Source organism: Coregonus clupeaformis, chromosome 8 (genome assembly GCF_020615455.1).
Source record: "Coregonus clupeaformis isolate EN_2021a chromosome 8, ASM2061545v1, whole genome shotgun sequence".
Classification (NCBI taxonomy): domain Eukaryota; kingdom Metazoa; phylum Chordata; class Actinopteri; order Salmoniformes; family Salmonidae; genus Coregonus; species Coregonus clupeaformis.
The window spans coordinates 48,785,307-48,807,600 of record NC_059199.1 but is presented as its reverse complement, the minus strand read 5'-3'; the positions used below and the strand labels follow the sequence as shown (position 1 = coordinate 48,807,600).

Sequence of the window (22,294 nt, the reverse complement as noted above, 5' to 3'; positions counted from 1 at the left end):
GAACCAAGCCAAACCAAGCTTTACTGAGCTGGCCTGGTTAAGCATTAACCGTAGTCAGTGACGACATGTGTTAGCATGGTCAAACCAGCCTGAACAATGGTGAGTGCAGCATTCAGGCTGGTTTAACTATGCTACACAGGTATTGGGTTGGGCTAAGACTGGGATTGGATTTAGACTACAGCTGTTCAAGGGCTTTTCACACTACTGAGCTGAGCCGAGTTGTACAGGTCACTTCCCCCAGATTTTTCCCAGGATTGGAACTGGAAGGTTGCTGGCTCGCCTCTCTGACCGCTAGGCTACCTGTAGCCCCTATGGTATTTATCTCTGTAATAGTTATATGATTCAGATTCATGACGGTCATCACTGCCATATTTAAATGTGATTCAGTCATCGTCAGACTGATTTGAATGGCCCAGGCAGCCAACCAGGCAGTGTTCACACGTAGTAAGATGTCTTACCAAGCTAAATTATCTTAATGGACTGGCATACCATTTTTGCTTATTTTAACCTAAAAAAGGCTTGATAAAAGACCATATCTTGATGCATTTTCTGGCTAACTCAAAACAAGTAAATGCAATTTTTTGGGTAGGGAAATCAACTAAAACCAAGTATTTTTGACTTTATTATCTCAATACAAGATAAGAAATCTAGGTAAGATTTACATTTTTTGCAGTGCAGGCCAGAGTCAGCCTGTCTGTTGTGTGTCTCACTACTAAGCCTAGTGTCCTCCTGCAGGCTATAGCTAACAGCACCCATCCTAAATTGATTGGTTTCCTAAATCTTCATCCCCAAATCCAGTCATACTGACTTACTTAAAAACACCAAAGACAATACTCCCACCTATTCTAATTGTACTATAAACTAGTTTTCAGTTCAAACCTCGACATTCACACTGTCCAAATATAATCTTATGTAGTAACAAATTCCTCATGTGTTGTAGGACATGCTTTCTCACTCATATCATTCATATGTCTATTCCGTCACATATACTGTAGATATGGCACAGGTCTGTGGGGGATACAGGATATTACATCACATATACTGTAGATATGGAACAGGTCTGTGGGGGATACAGGATATTACATCACATATACTGTAGATATGGCACAGGTCTGTGGGGGATACAGGATATTACATCACATATACTGTAGATATGGCACAGGTCTGTGGGGGATACAGGATATTACATCACATATACTGTAGATATGGCACAGGTCTGTGGGGGATACAGGATATTACATCACATATACTGAAGATATGGCACAGGTCTGTGTGGGATACAAGATATTACATCACATATACTGTAGATATGGCACAGGTCTGTGTGGGATACAGGATATTACATCACATATACTGTAGATATGGCACAAGTCTGTGTGGGATACAGGATATTACATCACATATACTGTAGATATGGCACAGGTCTGTGTGGGATACAGGATCAGTCTTGTCTGTGCAGCAGCCTGCCATCTCATTAATGTAGTGGTATGTCTTGTGTCCAGGCATTTTCTCACAGGACAGATAGATAGACTAGACCCCCTAGGGAGAGGCTTACAGGACCACAGGAACCCGGGTGGCAGCCGTACCAGGCTGTATTTTGGGGGATTTTTTGGAGCGTGTGTGTGTGTGTTTGCATGTGGGACAGCGTGTGTGTTTTAATGACAGAGCAGCAGCCTAGACTCCTGGACTTTAAGTCTGGGTCTAGTGTGTGTGTGTTTTGGTTTGTGTTGGGGGAGTCTCATAGTTAGTCAGTCAGTCTGTGTCAGAGGGGTTCCTACAGCTGCTGTGTGTCTTTTGCTGCTGATCGGAGAGGCTGGCGTCATAGAGTTAGTAGCGGCCATTGAGAAAGGCTAATCTGTGTGCCGGCCTGTCTGCCTGCCTGCGTGGCCCCCATGTGCCTTTGTGCCGCCATCTGGGGGTTGTGACCCCTACAGGCTCTCATCAAAAGAGAGACTTGGAGACTTGGAGTTTGGGGGTCGGGGGGTTAGGGGGTTGCCAACCACAGAAGTGTGTGTGAGGGGGTGAGTGTGTGTAAGCATGAGCGAGGGGGAGGAGGAGAACGGCAGATGACAATACACACATGTTATTTTTCCTCTCCCTCTCTCTCTCTCTTTCGTCACTCCCTTTTGCCAGGAAGTCAGTCCCAAGACCACAGTAGTCATGCCCCAGTCAGGCCTGTTCTCACATGTAGTCTGTTCTGGTCTGGGAGAGTGAGAGAGTGAGTCAATGGAGCGATTGTTGGACCAGTCTGTTTCCCTCTGCCCCGAGCCAAACATTGATGCCTATTACGTACTGATGAGTATTTGGAGCCTCGTGGAGGAGGTGTGTGTGTGTGTGTATTGGGGGTTAGACCCCCTATGGGCCATCTGCTGAGACAGCTGGATGTGTGACAGGACAAGGGCTGGAGATTTAGGGTTTGGTCAGCCCCTTATCTGAAAGATTGGGGAGGGGATATTCCTTTATATCCCCCTTTTCTCTTCCTACCCTGCCCCCCTCTTCCCCCTCCACTCTCCCCTTCTACCCCCCCACTCTCTTCCTCTTCCCTCACCCCCTCCTCTCCCTCCCTCGTTTTTACCTTATGTGACCCTGGTCAAGGTCAGTGTGATGTCAGTAGCACAGATCACAGACCTAAATGGTCTTTGCTCTTTTCTAAACTTGACTCGCTTTTTAGGTTGTGAAAGGCGTCATCCTATCCTGAAATAGCCTGTTCTTCCTCCTCCTCTACCTCCTGCTCTACCCTTCTCCCTCAGTGGTTGTCCTCGATGCGCTCGTTTCAGCGTTGAGAGGCGAGCCACGACCCTACCTCCCTCTCTCTCTCTCTCTTTCACTCTCTCTTCCTCTCTCTCGTTTCCTCTCTCTCTCCCTCTCTACCTCCATCTCTTTCTCTTCCCCCGTCTTTCTCTCTACCTATCTCTCTCCCACTCTCTCTCGCTGTCTCCCTCTTCCTCTACCTCTCTCTCTTTCTGTCTCTCTCTTTCTCTATCTTTCTCACTTTTCTCTCTCGCTCTCACCCTCCCCCTCTCTTTCGCTCTCTCCCACTCACTCACCTCTCTCTCTCTCACGCTCCCGCTCTCTCTCTCTCTGTCCCGGCCATGGCTGACTGTCTGTCCTATTTTGGAAAAGTCTGTCCTATTTTTGAGGAGTAATTTCTAAAATCTAAAATGGAGTCAAGACCAAATTGCTTTGTGCCTATTCTGAATGGAGAAGACTAGTAGGCTTATATACATTTGAGATTCCAAAGTTGTAGTCAATAGAGGGAGGTTTATCAATGGAACGTATACAGTTGAAGTGGGAAATTTACATACACTTAGGTTGGAGTCATTAGAACTCGTTTTTCAACCACTTCACACATTTCTTGTTAACAAACTATAGTTTTGGCAAGTTGGTTAGGACATTTACTTTGTGCATGACACAAGTAATTTTTCCAGCAATTGTTTACAGACAGATTATTTCACTTATAATTCACTGTATCACAATTCCAGTGGGTCAGAAGTTTACAAACACTGTTGACTGTGCTTTTAAACAGCTTGGAAAACTCCAGAAAATGATGTCATGGCTTTAGAAGCTTCTGATAGGCTAACTGACATCATTTATGTAAATTGGAGGTGTACATGTGGATGTATTTCAAGGCCTACCTTCAAACTCAGTGCCTCTTTGCTTGACATCATGGGAAAATCAAAAGAAATCAGCCAAGACCTCAGAAAATAAATTGTAGACCTCCACAAGTCTGGTACATCCTTGGGAGCAATTTCCAAACGCCTGAAGATACCACGTTCATCTGTACAAACAATAGTACGCAAGTATAAACACCATGGGACCCGGCAGCCGTCATACCGCTCAGGAAGGAGACGCGTTCTGTCTCCTCGAGATGAACGTACTTTGGTGTGAAAAGTGCAAATCAATCCCAGAACAACAGCAAAGGACCTTGTGAAGATGCTGGAGGAAACAGGTACAAAAGTATCTATATCCACAGTAAAATGAGTCCTATATCGACATAATCTGAAAGGCCACTCAGCAAGGAAGAAGCCACTGCTCCAAAACCGCTATTAAAAAAGCCAGACTACCGTTTGCAACTGCACATGGGGACAAAGATCATACTTTTTGGAGAAATGTCCTCTGGTCTGATGAAACAAAAATAGAACTGTTTGGCCATAATGACCATCGTTATGTTTGGAGGAGAAAGGGGGGCCTTGCAAGCCGCAGAACACCATCCCAAACGTGAATCACGGGGGTGGCAGCATCATAATAATAATAATAATAATATAATAATAATATGCCATTTAGCAGACGCTTTTATCCAAAGCGACTTACAGTCATGCGTGCATACATTTTTTTGTGTATGGGTGGTCCCGGGGATCGAACCCACTATCATGCTGTGGAGGTGCTTTGCTGCAGGAGGGACTGGTGCACTTCACAAAATAGATGGCATCATGAGGAAGGAAAATTATGTGGATATATTGAAGCAACATCTCAAGACATCAGTCAGGAAGTTAAAGCTTGGTCGCAAATGGGTCTTCAAAATGGACAATGACCCCAAGCATACTTCCAAAGTTGGAAGCAAAATGGCTGAAGGACAACAAAGTCAAGGTATTGGAGTGGCCATCACAAAGCCCTGACCTCAAACCTATAGAACATTTGTGGGCAGAACTGAAAAAGCGTGTGCGAGCAAGGAGGCCTACAAACATGAATCAGTTACACCAGCTCTGTTAGGAGGAATGGGCCAAAATTCACCCAACTTATTGTGGGAAGCTTGTGGAAGGCTACCCGAAACGTTTGCCCAAGTTTAACAATTTAAAGGCAATGCTACCAAATACTAATTGAGTGTATGTAAACTTCTGACCCACTGGGAATGTGATGAAAGAAATAAAAGCTAAAATAAATCATTCTTTCTACTATTATTCTGACATTTCACATTCTTCAAATAAAGTGGTGATCCTAGCTGACCTAAGACAGGGAATTTTTACTAGGATTAAATGTCAGGAATTGTGAAAAACTGAGTTTAAATGTACAGTGAGGGAAAAAAGTATTTGATCCCCTGCTGATTTTGTACGTTTTCCCACTGACAAAGAAATGATCAGTCTATAATTTTAATGGTAGGTTTATTTGAACAGTGAGAGACAGAATAACAACAACAAAAAATCCAGAAAAACGCATGTAAAAAATGTTATAAATTGATTTGCATTTTAATGAGGGAAATAAGTATTTGACCACCTCTCAATCAGAGAGATTTCTGGCTCCCAGGTGTCTTTTATACAGGTAACGAGCTGAGATTAGGAGCACACTCTTAAAGGGAGTGCTCCTAATCTCAGCTTGTTACCTGTATAAAAGACACCTGTCCACAGAAGCAATCAATCAATCAGATTCCAAACTCTCCACCATGGCCAAGACCAAAGAGCTCTCCAAGGATGTCAGGGACAAAATTGTAGACCTACACAAGGCTGGAATGGGCAACAAGACCATCGCCAAGCAGCTTGGTGAGAAGGTGACAACAGTTGGTGCGATTATTCGCAAATGGAAGAAACACAAAATAACTGTCATTCTCCCTCGGCCTGGGGCTCCATGCAAGATCTCACCTCGTGGAATTGCAATGATCATGAGAACGATGAGGAATCAGCCCAGAACTACACAGGAGGATCTTGTCAATGATCTCAAGGCAGCTGGGAGCATAGTCACCAAGAAAACAATTGGTAACACACTACGCCGTGAAGGACTGAAATCCTGCAGCGCCCGTAAGGTCCCCCTGCTCAAGAAAGCACATATACAGGCCCGTCTGAAGTTTGCCAATGAACATCTGAATGATTCAGAGGAGAACTGGGTGAAAGTGTTGTGGTCAGATGAGACCAAAATCGAGCTCTTTGGCATCAACTCAACTCGCCGTGTTTGGAGGAGGAGGAATGCTGCCTATGACCCCAAGAACACCATCCCCGCCGTCAAACATGGAGGTGGAAACATTATGCTTTGGGGGTGTTTTTCAGCTAAGGGGACAGGACAATTTCACCGCATCAAAGGGACGATGGACGGGGCCATGTACCGTCAAATAGTGGGTGAGAACCTCCTTCCCTCAGCCAGGGCATTGAAAATGGGTCGTGGATGGGTATTCCAGCATGTCAATGACCCAAAACACATGGCCAAGGCAACAAAGGAGTGGCTCAATTAAGGTCCTGGAGTGGCCTAGCCAGTCTCCAGACCTTAATCCCATAGAAAATCTGTGGAGGGAGCTGAAGGTTTGAGTTGCCAAACGTCAGCCTCGAAACCTTAATGACTTGGAGAAGATCTGCAAAGAGGAGTGGGACAAAATCCCTCCTGAGATGTGTGCAAACCTGGTGGCCAACTACAAGAAACGTCTGACCTCTGTGATTGCCAACAAGGGTTTTGCCACCAAGTACTAAGTCATGTTTTGCAGAGGGGTCAAATACTTATTTCCCTCATTAAAATGCAAATCAATTTATAACATTTTTGACATTCGTTTTTCTGGATTTTATTGTTTTTTATTCTGTCTCTCACTGTTCAAATAAACCTACCATTAAAATTATAGACTGATCATGTCTTTGTCAGTGGGCAAACGTACAAAATCAGCAGAGGATCAAATACTTTTTGTTTTGGAATCATCAACTGAAATACCATGATTAAACACAATTATGACAGATTGATAGTCACTTAGTTTTCCAACTATTATGATAGATTCATTTGAATTATGGACTTAGTTTTATCTTAAGGTGGAGGAGGTTGTGTTCTGCATGGCTCTTCCGATAAAGAGACAGGGCAGCGGAGGCTATCATCAAAAGTAAAACGTTACTTTTGTGTATATGTGTGTGTGTGTGCATGTGTGCACAAGCTCGTACATTCATGTTTGTGTTCTGACAGTGTTAGTTGTTTGTTTCCTGTAATGTCTCTGACCCAGCTGCAGGCAGAGATACTGATGACTATAATCAGAGCATCTACAGTATAGCTACTCACCTCTTAACAACATTAGTACAATAGTGCACAGTAGGCTACAATCAGCGGGAACCAATGTCCCAATATGAAAAGCCTGTTGCATAAACTCCCTCCTGGGGTGTTACGTTGTTTAACTGCCCCCCTCCTTTAGATAATCATTAACTCCCCCCCTCATATAGATAATCAATCTGGTGGTGGTGCGACACTCTCTGTGTTCCCTCTCTCTCTGATTGACTTAAGTAGTGAGGTAGGCTGCTTTTACTCTTAACTCCGAGATGTGTTGTGTGTGTGTATGTGTATGTGTGATCCTATGGAGTCCAGGAGTCCATTAATCGTTTCCAAGGAAATGATTGAAGCTAATGATATTACTCACCGCGGTATGACGCACATGTTTCTGGTTCAACCTACCATGTAGCAGAAAACCTAAAAGGTGTAAATGTGCATTAAACAGTCGGTAGAGCATGGCGCTTGCAAAGCTAATGGTCGTTGGTTCAATTCCCACTGGGGCCACCCATATGAAAAATGGATGCACACATGACTGTGAGTTGCTTTGGATAAAAGCTTCTGCTAAGTGGCATATGTTATATGTTATATTATTATGAGCATAGGTTAAAGGTCATATTCCTTCAATTAATTTCAATCCATGATTGCACAACATGGTGCTTCTGCTCTACATTTACATTTACATTTTAGTCATTTAGCAGACGCTCTTATCCAGAGCGACTTACAGGAGCAATTAGGGTTAAGTGCCTTGCTCAAGGGCACATTTACATCATTTAGCAGACGCTCTTATCCAGAGCGACTCACAAATTGGTGCATTCACCCTATAGCCAGTGGGATAACCACTTTACAATTTTTTTGGGGGGTAGAAGGATTACTTTATCCTATCCCAGGTATTCCTTAAAGAGGTGGGGTTTCAAATGTCTCCGGAAGGTGGTGAGTGACTCCGCTGTCCTGGCGTCGTGAGGGAGCTTGTTCCACCATTGGGGTGCCAGAGCAGCGAACAGTTTTGACTGGGCTGAGCGGGAACTATGCTTCCGCAGAGGAAGGGGAGCCAGCAGGCCAGAGGTGGATGAACGCAATGCCCTCGTTTGGGTGTAGGGACTGATCAGAGCCCGAAGGTACAGAGGTGCCGTTCCCCTCACTGCTCCATAGGCAAGCACCATGGTCTTGTAACGGATGCGAGCTTCAACTGGAAGCCAGTGGAGTGTGCGGAGGAGGGGGGTGACGTGAGAGAACTTGGGAAGGTTGAACACCAGACGGGCTGCGGCATTCTGGATGAGTTGTAGGGTTTAATGGCACAGGCAGGGAGGCCAGCCAACAGCGAGTTGCAGTAATCCAGACGGGAGATGACAAGTGCCTGGATTAGGACCTGTGCCGCTTCCTGTGTAAGGCAGGGTCGTACTCTCCGAATGTTGTAGAGCATGAACCTGCAGGAGCGGGTCACCGCCTTGATGTTAGCGGAGAACGACAGGGTGTTGTCCAGGGTCACGCCAAGGCTCTTCGCACTCTGGGAGGAGGACACAACGGAGTTGTCAACCGTGATGGCGAGATCATGGAACGGGCAGTCCTTCCCCGGGAGGAAGAGCAGCTCCGTCTTGCCAGGGTTCAGCTTGAGGTGGTGATCCGTCATCCATACTGATATGTCTGCCAGACATGCAGAGATGCGATTCGCCACCTGGTTATCAGAAGGGGGAAAGGAGAAGATTAGTTGTGTATCGTCAGCGTAGGAATGATAGGAGAGGCCATGTGAGGATATGACAGAGCCAAGTGACTTGGTGTATAGCGAGAATAGGAGAGGGCCTAGAACTGAGCCCTGGGGGACACCAGTGGTGAGAGCACGTGGTGCGGAGACAGCTTCTCGCCACGCCACTTGGTAGGAGCGACCGGTCAGGTAGGACGCAATCCAGGAGTGAGCCGCGCCGGAGATGCCCAGCTCGGAGAGTGTGGAGAGGAGGATCTGATGGTTCACAGTATCAAAGGCAGCAGACAGGTCTAGAAGGACAAGAGCAGAGGAGAGAGAGTTAGCTTTAGCAGTGCGGAGAGCCTCCGTGACACAGAGAAGAGCAGTCTCAGTTGAATGACCAGTCCTGAAACCTGACTGGTTTGGATCAAGAAGGTCATTCTGAGAGAGATAGCAAGAGAGTTGGCTAAAGACGGCACGCTCTACATGAGTGAGTTGTTTTTTTCCTCAGAATACATCCTCCAATGTACCTGGTAGAAGCAAACCTAATAGGTATAAACGTATACATATTACAGTAGATGAGCGTAGGCTAAGGGTTGTATTCCTTCAATTCATTTGAGTCCTTGATCACTAAACATGTGGTGTTACATACAGTATACTAAACAACAATATAAACGCAACATGCAACAATTTAAGATATTTTACTGAGTTACAGTTACAAATCATATAACCTTTTTGTGCGTATGGAACATTTCTGTTTAGTTTTTTTGTCAGCTCATGAAACATGGGACCAATACTTTACATGTTGCGTTTATATTTTTGTTCAGTGTATATTAGTACATATTCGACTATGTAAGCTTAGGTTAAGGATCATATTCGCTCAAATAATTTGAATCCATGCTCACACAACATGTGGTGTTTTTGCTGTTTTTGCCTACGTCAGTCATTGTCTTTCTCCTCAGAATACATCCTCCAATATACCTGGTAGCAGCACATAGGTATGATCACACTTAGAAAAAAGGGTTCCAAAAGGGTTCTTCTGCTGTCCCCATAGGAGAACCCTTTTTGGTTCCAGGGATAATTATGTTAGGTTCCATGTAGAACCCTCTGGGGAAATGGTTCTTCATGGAACCCAATACGGTTCTACCTGGAACCAAAAGGGTTCTACCTGAAACCAAAAAGGGTTATTTAATGGGTTCTCCTATGGGGACAGCCGAAAAAACATTTTAGGTTGTAGATAGCACCTTTTTTTCTAAGAGTGTATACATAATATACTATATGAGTGTAGATTAAGGGTCATATTCGCTCTATTCATTTGAGTCCATGTTCATGTTTGTGCTGTAGCCTATGTGGTTGCGTACCAAATGGCATCCTATTCCCTACACAGTGCACTACTTTTTGGTGCCATTTGGGATGCAGACCGTGAGTCATTGTTTTTCTCCCAGAATACATCCTGGTGAGCCTTAAGATGCAGGGGGCAGCTGGTTGAGATGGTCCTGTAATGATGATGATGGTGATGTTGATCATGATGATGACAATGCTCAGTCAGTGGGCGGTAGGTTGTTGGGTAGTCTGGCCAATGACCCCCTGGCCCATCCTCTGCCCAGCCTAGCACCCATAGACCCAAATAGCCTCCTCTTCCTCCCATCCCTACCCCCTCTGGACAGGACGCAGATGCTGCTGTTGCCCAGGGATGGTTGCCAGGCAGCTGAGGAGGAAGTGCTCATTTAGATTGCAGGCGGAATCATGGGCTTTGGGGCTGTGGGTATTGAATGGGGATTTACTCAACAGGAGTTGAGATTGTGTCAGAGCTCTCTGTTGAGACTGTGGCTACGTCCCAAATGGCCCCCTATTACATACATAGTGTAGTGCACTACTTATTGGGCAGTATATAGGGAATGAATTGGGCACCAAATAGGGACGTTAGGCGCTATATAGGGAATAAGGTACCATTTAGGACGCAGACTGTGACTGAGGTACCACAGTGTGAATAAGTTGTTTTACCACTGTGGTAGAGTAGTGTGAATAAGTTGTTTTACCACTGTGGTAGAGTAGTGTGAATAAGTTGTTTTACCACTGTGGTAGAGTAGTGTGAATAAGTTGTTTTACCACTGTGGTAGAGTAGTGTGAATAAGTTGTTTTACCACTGTGGTAGAGTAGTGTGAATAAGTTGTTTTACCACTGTGGTAGAGTAGTGTGAATATGTTATTTTACCACTGTGGTAGAGTAGTGCGAATATGTTATTTTACCACTGTGGTAGAGTAGTGTGAATATGTTATTTTACCACTGTGGTAGAGTAGTGGGAATAAGTTGTTTTACTACTGTGGTAGAGTAGTGGGAATAAGTTGTTTTACCACTGTGATAGAGTAGTGTGAATATGTTATTTTACCACTGTGGTAGAGTAGTGTGAATATGTTATTTTACCACTGTGGTAGAGTAGTGTGAATATGTTATTTTACCACTGTGGTAGAGTAGTGTGAATATGTTATTTTACCACTGTGGTAGAGTAGTGTGAATATGTTATTTTACCACTGTGGTAGAGTAGTGTGAATATGTTATTTTCAAATCAAATCAAATCAAATCAAATCAAATTGTATTGGTCACATGCGCCGAATACAACAGGTGTAGACATTACAGTGAAATGCTTACTTACAGCCCTTAACCAACAGGGCATTTATTTTAAACAAAAAAGTAAAAATAAAACAACAACAAAAAAAAGTGTTGAGAAAAAAAAGAGCAGAAGTAAAATAAAGTGACAGTAGGGAGGCTATATATACAGGGGGGTACCGTTGCAGAGTCAATGTGCGGGGGCACTGGCTAGTTGAGGTAGTTGAGGTAATATGTACATGTGGGTAGAGTTAAAGTGACTATGCATAAATACTTAACAGAGTAGCAGCAGCGTAAAAAGGATGGGGTGGGGGGGGCAGTGCAAATAGTCCGGGTAGCCATGATTAGCTGTTCAGGAGTCTTATGGCTTGGGGGTAGAAGCTGTTGAGAAGTCTTTTGGACCTAGACTTGGCACTCGGTACCGCTTGCCATGCGGTAGCAGAGAGAACAGTCTATGACTAGGGTGGCTGGAGTCTTTGACAATTTTGAGGGCCTTCCTCTGACACCGCCTGGTATAGAGGTCCTGGATGGCAGGAAGCTTTGCCCCAGTGATGTACTGGGCCGTACGCACTACCCTCTGTAGTGCCTTGCGGTCGGAGGCCAAGCAGTTGCCATACCAGGCGGTGATGCAACCAGTCAGGATGCTCTCGATGGTGCAGCTGTAGAATTTTTTTGAGGATCTGAGGACCCATGCCAAATCTTTTAGTCTCCTGAGGGGGAATAGGCTTTGTCGTGCCCTCTTCACGACTGTCTTGGTGTGTTTGGACCATGATAGTTCGTTGGTGATGTGGACACCAAGGAACTTGAAGCTCTCAACCTGTTCCACTACAGCCCCGTCGATGAGAATGGGGCGTGCTCAGTCCTCTTTTTTCCCTGTAGTCCACAATCATCTCCTTTGTCTTGGTCACGTTGAGGGAGAGGTTGTTGTCCTGGCACCACACGGCCAGATCTCTGACCTCCTCCCTATAGGCTGTCTCATCGTTGTCGGTGATCAGGCCTACCACTGTTGTGTCGTCGGCAAACTTAATGATGGCGTTGGAGTCGTGCCTGGCCATGCAGTCATAGGTGAACAGAGAGTACAGGAGGGGACTGAGCACGCACCCCTGAGGGGCCCCCGTGTTGAGGATCAGTGTGGCAGATGTGTTGTTACCTACCCTTACCACCTGGGGGCGGCCCGTCAGGAAGTTTAGGATCCAGTTGCAGAGGGAGGTGTTTAGTCCCAGGATCCTTAGCTTAGTGATGAGCTTAGAGGGCACTATGGTGTTGAATGCTGAGCTGTAGTCAATGAATAGCATTCTCACGTAGGTGTTCCTCTTGTCCAGGTGGGAAAGGGCAGTGTGGAGTGCAATAGAGATTGCATCATCTGTGGATCTGTTGGGGCGGTATGCAAATTGGAGTGGGTCTAGGGTTTCTGGGATAATGCTGTTGATGTGAGCCATGACCAGCCTTTCAAAGCACTTCATGGCTACAGACGTCAGTGCTACGGGTCGGTAGTCATTTAGGCATGTTATCTTAGAGTCCTTGGGCACGGGGACTATGGTGGTCTGCTTGAAACATGTTGGTATTACAGACTCAGTCAGGGACATGTTGAAAATGTCAGTGAAGACACTTGCCAGTTGGTCAGCACATGCTCGGAGTACACGTCCTGGTAATCCGTCTGGCCCTGCGGCCTTGTGAATGTTGACCTGCTTAAAAGTCTTACTCACATCGGCTACGGAGAGCGTGATTTTACCACTGTGGTAGAGTAGTGTGAATTAGATGCTGTACCACTCTGTGGGTGTTAAATATGTTCTAGGCTACACAGTGAGCCAGTTTCTCACCTGTGGAAGTGAATCTCTGAAGAGCAAGTATATTGTACAGCAGTGGAGGCTGTTGAGGGGAGGACGGCTCATAATAATGGCTGGAATGGAGCAAATGGAATGGCATGATGTATTTGATACCATTCCACCTATTCCGCTCCAGCCATTACCATGAGCCCATCCTCCCAATTAAGGTGCCACCAACCTCCTGTATTGTACAGGTGACTGCCAAATAAGATAAACACCAACATAAAGCGTCTTAATAGGGCGTTGGGCCACCACGAGCTGCCAGAACATATTCAATGCGCCTTGGCATAGATAATGGACAACTGGCCATTTTTATACATTACCCTAAGTATGATGGGATGTTAATTGCTTAATTAACTCAGGAACCACACCTGTATGGATGCACCCACTTTCAATATACTTTGTATCCCTCATTTACTCAAGTGTTTCCTTTATTTTGGCAGTTACCTGTAGTTCTAGTTCCATGAGATAAACACACATCATAAATACAAGATGAACTGAGGAGCAGTCTGGGTATTTAGTAGTCCTGCAAACTACCATTATTCATCTTTCGAATGCTCAGGAGAGAGACGTCTATTCCTCTTCAGAAACTGTCCATCCATGTCCTCTTTATCCTCCTTGACATTATTCCTTTATTTCCACTTCTATCACTCTCTCCATCAATGTCTCTCCTGGTGGGATAGCTGGCTAGGTAGAGGGACTGATCCCTCCACAGTTAGTTTCCTCTCTTTCTTTCACTCTTTCTTTCTCTCTTTCACTCTGTCGACCGACAGATGTCCTGTCTGATCCCCTCCTGAGGGCCAATTATACCTGCCTGGATGGAGGGAGGGAGAGAGGGATGAGGAGAGAGGGGGGATACGTTTTTTAAAATCTTATTCCAACCATTCAACCACAATGTAACATAATTTTGCATCTAGGGCACACTTCTAACACCCCATGCACACACTGCTATAAACAGCCTACATGCCATGGTTATCTTCACAGACAGATTCAGTGGTAAACCAAGTGCTGTTGAGGTGCTATGAGTGAGATGCTGATAAGTGCTCACAAGTAAGCTTTATATTGTTAGGCTAGCATTGATTCCAGAGAAAGTTGTGTGTGCAGGGAGGATGCATGCCGTGTATGTGTCCCAAATGGCACACTATTCCCTATGTAGTGCACTACTTTTGACCTGAGCCCTATGCACTATATAGGGAATAGGGTGCCAGAGCATCCGTAGTGACTCAGTGAGCCCCAGACAGCCATTGTGCCCCTTGGCAGTAAGCTGTGTCTTCAGGCCCTGGTAGTGTGGTCATCATCAGGCTGTTCTGTGGTCAGTTGTATTATCCGTAGCAGTAGTCATCACAGCTGCAGCCCAGACACTGTATGTTTACAGTGTCTCAAAGTGGGAGTGCTGATCTAGGATCAGCTTTGCCTTTTAGATCATAATGAATAAGATTCTAGATCAGCACTCCTACTCTGAGATGCTTTATGAATGGGCCCCGAGCCTCCCTGTAACAGGCAGCTAACTGCTTGGAACCCATTGATTACTAGATGATGAGTCAGAGAGTCAGTATGGATGGGAATGTTGCTTTAATTGGAAAACCCGGAAAAGGTGTATGAGAATGTGTGAACCAAAGGAATGGGAACTTTATTCTCAAAGCACAGCGTTGTTAGCTTGGTCCTAGATCTGGTTGTGCTGTCTTGTCAACTTTGGCAAGACTGCACAAACAGATCTGGGACCAGTCTACAGTGTTGACCCTGCAGATAGCTTTTTATGATGCGTCATACTCGTGTGCTACTTTGTTAAACGATATTAAGTTACCTACTCAGGCTACTTGCTCATTAAAATTGCACTGGTTAGTTATGTAAATACTTTGGCATGAAATACTTTGTGATTTCCATAGATCTCTCTTGGCTGTCAGTGAGATTATGTAATATCTTAGAACATTTTGAAGAAAGGCTTGGTTTTGGGGCTACAGTGATAATAATATCCTAGATTGGACAGCTCGTATACACACACGCACGCACGCGCACACAGACACAGACAGACAGACAGACAGACAAACAAACACCAAACACACACACACTCCCCCATCGTAAACATGTTTTATCTGCAGTGACACATATTTCCTGGCAGGGATGCTGTACAGGCCTCAGTGTTGATGGTTTGATTTCTACACAATGGGACCTAGTGCTGGTACCTCTGGTGCCACACACACACACACACACACGCACACACGCACACACACACACACACACACACACACACACACACACAGACACACAGACACACACACAGACACACACACACAGTCTAGCAGCAGCATCACAAACACAGTAACCGAGTGTGGCAGGAGGCACAGCAGAGGCAATGTCTTACAGCACTTACACCCAGCCACAGCCCAGCACAAAATGGCCTCATAATTCTCCATAATGGAGACACTGGAGGCATATATTCACATCGGATTATCACACTCCAACACTATAGAGGAGATGACAGGGGAAAGAGGGAGGATGAGGAGAGGGAGGTGGGGAAGGAGGAATATGAGGAAGGAAAAGGCAGAGAAGAAGGGATGGAAGGAGGTGGGTGGGTGGGTGGGTGGGTGGGTGGGTGGGTGGGTGGAGGCGGTCCTCAGGCACCTGCAGGGTTGTGCCCCAAATGGCACCCTATTCCCTACATAGTGATCAGAGCCATATGGGTTCTGGTCAAAAGTAGTGCACTAAATAAGGAATAGGGTGCTATTTGGTACACATGCCAGGAGTTGCTGCGCCCCAGTTCTGTCGGCGGTAGTTTCCAGGAGAATGAATAATTCGGCTGCAGCATCAGGAGGCCTCATTTGCACATCTTCCTGTTTATGAACCAGAGCGAACCCCCTTCAGACCAGCGAGACAAACCAGGTCATAAACACCAGGCCTGCACTTGAAATGGCACCATATTTCCTATGTCCGCTTTTTCTCCCCAATTGGTAGTTACAGTCTTGTCCCATCGCTGCAACTCCCGTACAGACTTGGGAGAGGCGACGGTCGAGAGCCATGTGTCCTCCGAAACACAACCCTGCCAAGCCACACTGCTTCTTGACACACTGCTCGCTTAACCCGGTGCTACACCAACGTGTTGGAGGAAATACTGTACAACTGGTGACCGAAGTCAGCGTGCATGCGCCCGGCCCGCCACAAGGAGTCGCTAGAGCGCGATGCGACAAGGACATCCCGGCCGGCCAAACCCTCCCCTATCCCGGACGACGTTGGGCCAATTGTGTGCCACCTCATGGGTCTCCCGGTCACGGCTGGCTGCGACACAGCCTGGGATCGAACCCGGGTCTGTAGGGATGCCTCAAGCATTGCGATGCAGCGCCTTAGACAGCTGCGCCACTCGGGAGGCCATAGTGCACTACTTTTGACCAAGATCCTATGCAGATAGTGCACTATATAGGGAATAGGGTCCCTGGTCAAAATTTGTGTCCTATATAGGAAATAGGGTCCCTGGTCAAAAGTAGTGCACTATAAAGAGAATAGTATGCTATTTCAGACGCAATCCAGGTCATTGAGAAATCTGGACCACCTCAATCAATCACACCACAGCCCTTTAGGCTTTACACAACCACTATATATACAACAGTATGTGGACAGCCCTTCAAATTAGTGGACTCGGCTATTTCACACGTTAGTTACGGGTGTATAAAATTGATCACACAGCCATGCAATCTCCATAGACAAACATTGGCAGTAGAATGGCCATACTGAAGAGCTCAGTGACTTTCAACGTGGCAACGACATAGGATGCCACCTTTCAAACGAGTCAGTTCCTGCCCTACTAGAGCTGCCACGGTCAACTGTAAGTGCTATTATTGTGAAGTGGAAACGTCTAGGAGCAACAACGGCTCAGCCGCGAAGTGGTAGGCCACACAAGCTCACAGAATGGGACCACTGAGTGTTAAATGTCCTCGGTTGCAACACTCACTACTGAGTTTCAAACTGCCTCTGGAAGCAACGTCAGCACAATAACTGTTCGTCGGGAGCTTCATGAAATGGGTTTCCATGGCCGAGCAGCCGCACACAAGCCTAAGATTACCATGCACAATGCCAAGCGTCGGCTGGAGTTGTGTAAAGCTTGCCGCCGTTGGACTCTGGAGCAGTGGAAATGCGTTCTCTGGAGTGATGAATCACACTTCACCATCTGGCAGTCCGACGGACTAATCTGGGTTTGGCGGATGCAAGGAGAACGCTACCTGCCCCAATGCATAGTGTGAACTGTAAAGTTTGGTGGAGGAGGAATAATGGTCTGGGGCTGTTTTTCATGGTTCGGGCTAGGCCCCTTAGTTCCAGTGATGGAAAATCTTAGCGCTACAGCATACGATTACATTCTAGATGATTCTGTGCTTCCAACTTTGTGGCAACAGTTTGGGGAAGGCCCTTTCCTGTTTCAGCATGACAATGCCCCTGTACACAAAGTGAGGTCCATACAGAAATGGTTTGTTGAGATCGGTGTGGAAGAACTTGACTGGCAGGCACAGAGCCCTGACCTCAACCCCATCGAACATCTTTGGGATTAATTGGAACGCCGACTGCGAGCCAGGCCTAATCGCCCAACATCAGTGCCCGACCTCACTAATTATCTTGTGGCTGAGTGGAAGCAATTCCCCGCAGCAATGTTCCAACATCTAGTGGAAAGCCCTCCCAGAAGAGTGGAGGCTGTTATAGCAGCAAAGGGGATGTTCGACGAGCAGGTGTCCACACACTTTTGGTCATGTAGTGTAGATCCCCCCTCTACTACACTGCATTACCACAGCCCAGCCATAGAAATAGATAGGCAGACCTGGCCTTGGGCTGCGTCTGAAATGGCAGCCTATTCCCTCATCTCATTCTAGTTTTGTGGCCCAGCCATAGTGGTCAAATCTCTCTGTCATAGCCCATGGCTTAGTGTGAAGTTCAAAGAGCATTCCTCTGGTGTAGGTTTACACTGGGTCATTCCTCTGGAATCATCAAAACCCAGGGAAGCTGGGATGTCATTGGGTTTGTGGGTCGCAGGGCCGGGCGGGTGTGGCTCTGGGAGGGGGACAGCTGGTGGAAACAGGGGTGGAAGGGAGAGGAAGGGGAGAGGAAGAGGGAGGAAGAGGGGGTTTGGGGTTTACGTGACTTTGGGGACTAGAGACTATGGGACTGTGGTCACACCTGTTAGAGTGGCTTATTGATGGATGCCGGGCAGCTTTGTGAAACAAGGGTGCTGGAACTGGAAGGAAACCTTGAGTTAAGCTTTAGTACAGTACACAAGGGTCGGATACAGTAACAATACACGTGCACACTCACACACACACACACAAACACAGGCACACAAAGGCACACACAGACATACACACACACACAGACACAAACACACACAGACACACACACATACTTTTTTGCAATATGAGAGAGAGCTACATCATCAATTCAAACTAAGACAAATACAAATACAGCCCTTTCAATCCGTTTCCCCCCCACAAAAAATAACACACAAGAAGCTCCTTAACCAGCCGAGATATAGAACAGTTTAATGATGCACTTGTGCACCCATCCAATCCCATAGACAGATAGATAAGGCTATCTGTGTATTTGGCCATGTGCTGGTCCTGTGTTAACTAGAGAGTCAGTGTGGTGCAGAAGTCCAGCCAGGCTGGAGGATCCCCTGGGGCAGAGAGAGTCTGTGTCCCAAATGGCACCCTATTCCCTATATAGTGGAATGCATTTGACCAGGGCCCATAGGGTGCACTATGTAGGAAATAGGGTGCCATTTGGGATGCCATTCGGAACAGATCATCTTCAGCTGACTGTGCAGTGGCCAAAACACTTCTTCCCCCTCTCTCCCCCCCTCTCCCCCTCTCTCCACCTCCCCCTGGCAGCTGTCAGCTCAAGAATAGGGTGTGTGACACCACAGCACCTGCACACAGGATACTAGATAGATGAGAGGAGAGGATGGCAGTCAGTCAGTCAAACACCTCTGAGAGGTGGTCTAGAGTTTCCAATTAGATAAGGACTATTACCTTTTATTATAAGCTGGGTTGTTCGAGCCCTGAATGCTGATTGGGTGACAGCCGTGGTATATCAGATTGTATACCACGGGTATGACAAAATGTTTATTTTTACTGCTCTAATCACGTTGGTAACCAGTTTATAATAGCAATAAGGCACCCCGGGGGTTTGTGGTATATTGGCCATATACCACACCCCCTCATGCGTTATTGCTTGAGTACAATACATTCGGAAATTATTCAGATCCCTTCCCTTTTTCCACATTTGGGGACCTTTCTATATAAGGTCCCACAGTTGACAGTGCATGTCAGAGCAAAAACCAAGCCATGAGGTCGAAGGAATTGTCCGTAGAGCTCTGAGACAGGATTGTTTTGAGGCACAGATCTGGGGAAGAGTACCATCACATTTCTGCAGCATTGAAGGTCCCCAAGAACACAGTGGCCTCCATCATTCTTAAATGGAAGAAGTTTGGAATCACCAAGACTCTTCCTAGAGCTGGCCACCCGGCCAAACTGAGCAATCGGGGGAGAAGGGCCTTGGTCAGGGAGGTGACCAAGAACCTGATGGTCACTCTGACAGAGCTCCAGAGTTCCTCTGTGGAGATGGGAGAACATTCCAGAAGGAAAACCATCTCTGCAGCACTCCACCAATCACGCCTTTATGGTAGACGGAAGCCATTCCTCAGTAAAAGGCATTTGAGAGCCCGCATGGAGTACTGAGTAAAGGGTCTGCTATTTCCGTTTTATTTATTTTTAATAAATTTGCTGACATTTCTAAAAACCTGTTTTTGCTTTGTCATTATGGGGTAGTGTGTGCAGATTGATGAGAAGAAAAAAAACAATTTAATCAATTTTAGAATAAGGCTGTAACATAACAAAATGTGGAGAAAGTCGAGGGGTCTGAATACTTTCCGAATGCGCTGTATATATATTTTATCTTGTTTTGTAGATAATGAACAGTCAGTGCTGTACTCTAGCGTGAAGTGTTTGACATTGTATTATCAGTGAGTTAACAGTCAGTGTGTGTGTGCGTGTGTGTGTGTGTGTGTGTGTTTGTGTGTGTGTGTGTTTCAGAGTGAGGAACGCCCCGCTACCAGTGAAGGTTTGCTGCTCGGCCGTCCAGCTGCACATGCGGGGCAAGTCCAAGAGTGTAACCGTGGAGACCAAGGCCGGCCAGGCCCACGCTGACTTCCGTAAGAACCGCGACGGTTTCACCCTCCTGATCCCCTCCAACTGAGACAGTCACCACCAGCTACCCCAAGCAAATTCTAATCTGGACCTCGATGCCTGCTAATTTTCATGTTCTTGGAAAAGGAGCTTCAGTCTTATTGGATGAAAATGTAAAACCAATGCAATGATGGGTGGAGTTGGAACTACTCATCATGGCATGGGCTCACACTGGCCATTGGATGTTTTTGTCATTATGTATGGTATAGATGCTCACAGGTATAAAATGTTAACTTTAAAAACATATATTTTTTATACGATTTCATGTTTTTGCACTTTTCCGAGGATTAACAAAGATATATAGCAGAGAGACTGAAATGCAACCAAGAATAGCAATGTTTCACATCGACTTTTCAGACTAATTTAGCTTAGCTACAGTGTTTTTATACTGTATATTCTGCAGAGAAGACAGCTATTTTACTGCCTTTGAGAAATGGGAATACTCCTTTAAAGTGCATCATCTCACCACGCTGCCTTGAAAGGGCAGACCATGAGATTCATATCATGACAATGAAAAAGCAAATAAATAATTTATTATAATGTATTTTATCTCAGTATGTGTAGACATTTTTACTCTACCAGAATATTATATATAATATGTTTATGTTACAGTGGGGAAAAAAGTATTTAGTCAGCCACCAATTGTGCAAGTTCTCCCACTTAAAAAGATGAGAGAGGCCTGTAATTTTCATCATAGGTACACGTCAACTATGACAGACAAAAGGAGAATTTTTTTTCTCCAGAAAATCACATTGTAGGATTTTTAATGAATTTATTTGCAAATTATGGTGGAAAATAAGTATTTGGTCAATAACAAAAGTTTCTCAATACTTTGTTATATACCCTTTGTTGGCAATGACACAGGTCAAACGTTTTCTGTAAGTCTTCACAAGGTTTTCACACACTGTTGCTGGTATTTTGGCCCATTCCTCCATGCAGATCTCCTCTAGAGCAGTGATGTTTTGGGGCTGTCGCTGGGCAACACGGACTTTCAACTCCCTCCAAAGATTTTCTATGGGGTTGAGATCTGGAGACTGGCTAGGCCACTCCAGGACCTTGAAATGCTTCTTACGAAGCCACTCCTTTGTTGCCCGGGCGGTGTGTTTGGGATCATTGTCATGCTGAAAGACCCAGCCACGTTTCATCTTCAATGCCCTTGCTGATGGAAGGAGGTTTTCACTCAAAATCTCACGATACATGGCCCCATTCATTCTTTCCTTTACACGGATCAGTCGTCCTGGTCCCTTTGCAGAAAAACAGCCCCAAAGCATGATGTTTCCACCCCCATGCTTCACAGTAGGTATGGTGTTCTTTGGATGCAACTCAGCATTCTTTGTCCTCCAAACACGACGAGTTGAGTTTTTACCAAAAAGTTATATTTTGGTTTCATCTGACCATATGACATTCTCCCAATCCTCTTCTGGATCATCCAAATGCACTTTAGCAAACTTCAGATGGGCCTGGACATGTACTGGCTTAAGCAGGGGGACACGTCTGGCACTGCAGGATTTGAGTCCCTGGCGGCGTAGTGTGTTACTGATGGTAGGCTTTGTTACTTTGGTCCCAGCTCTCTGCAGGTCATTCACTAGGTCCCCCCGTGTGGTTCTGGGATTTTTTCTCACCGTTCTTGTGATCATTTTGACCCCACGGGGTGAGATCTTGCGTGGAGCCCCAGATCGAGGGAGATTATCAGTGGTCTTGTATGTCTTCCATTTCCTAATAATTGCTCCCACAGTTGATTTCTTCAAACCAAGCTGCTTACCTATTGCAGATTCAGTCTTCCCAGCCTGGTGCAGGTCTACAATTTTGTTTCTGGTGTCCTTTGACAGCTCTTTGGTCTTGGCCATAGTGGAGTTTGGAGTGTGACTGTTTGAGGTTGTGGACAGGTGTCTTTTATACTGATAACAAGTTCAAACAGGTGCCATTAATACAGGTAACGAGTGGAGGACAGAGGAGCCTCGTAAAGAAGAAGTTACAGGTCTGTGAGAGCCAGAAATCTTGCTTGTTTGTAGGTGACCAAATAC

At 45.8% G+C, this 22,294-nt stretch overlaps 1 protein-coding gene across 1 annotated transcript in view; it reads left to right on the top strand.

Annotated features, from left to right (window-relative positions):
* The window catches only part of myo1g (myosin IG), a 56,880-nt gene extending 36,061 nt beyond the window's left edge, over positions 1 to 20,819 (top strand). Inside the window, exon 22 of the mRNA XM_041883642.2 lies at positions 20,118 to 20,819. Within this exon, the coding sequence (XP_041739576.1) occupies positions 20,118 to 20,280 (163 nt within the window). The 3' untranslated portion in view covers positions 20,281 to 20,819. The remainder of the gene's footprint in view (positions 1 to 20,117) is intronic.
* Positions 20,820 to 22,294: the final 1,475 nt, after the last annotated feature.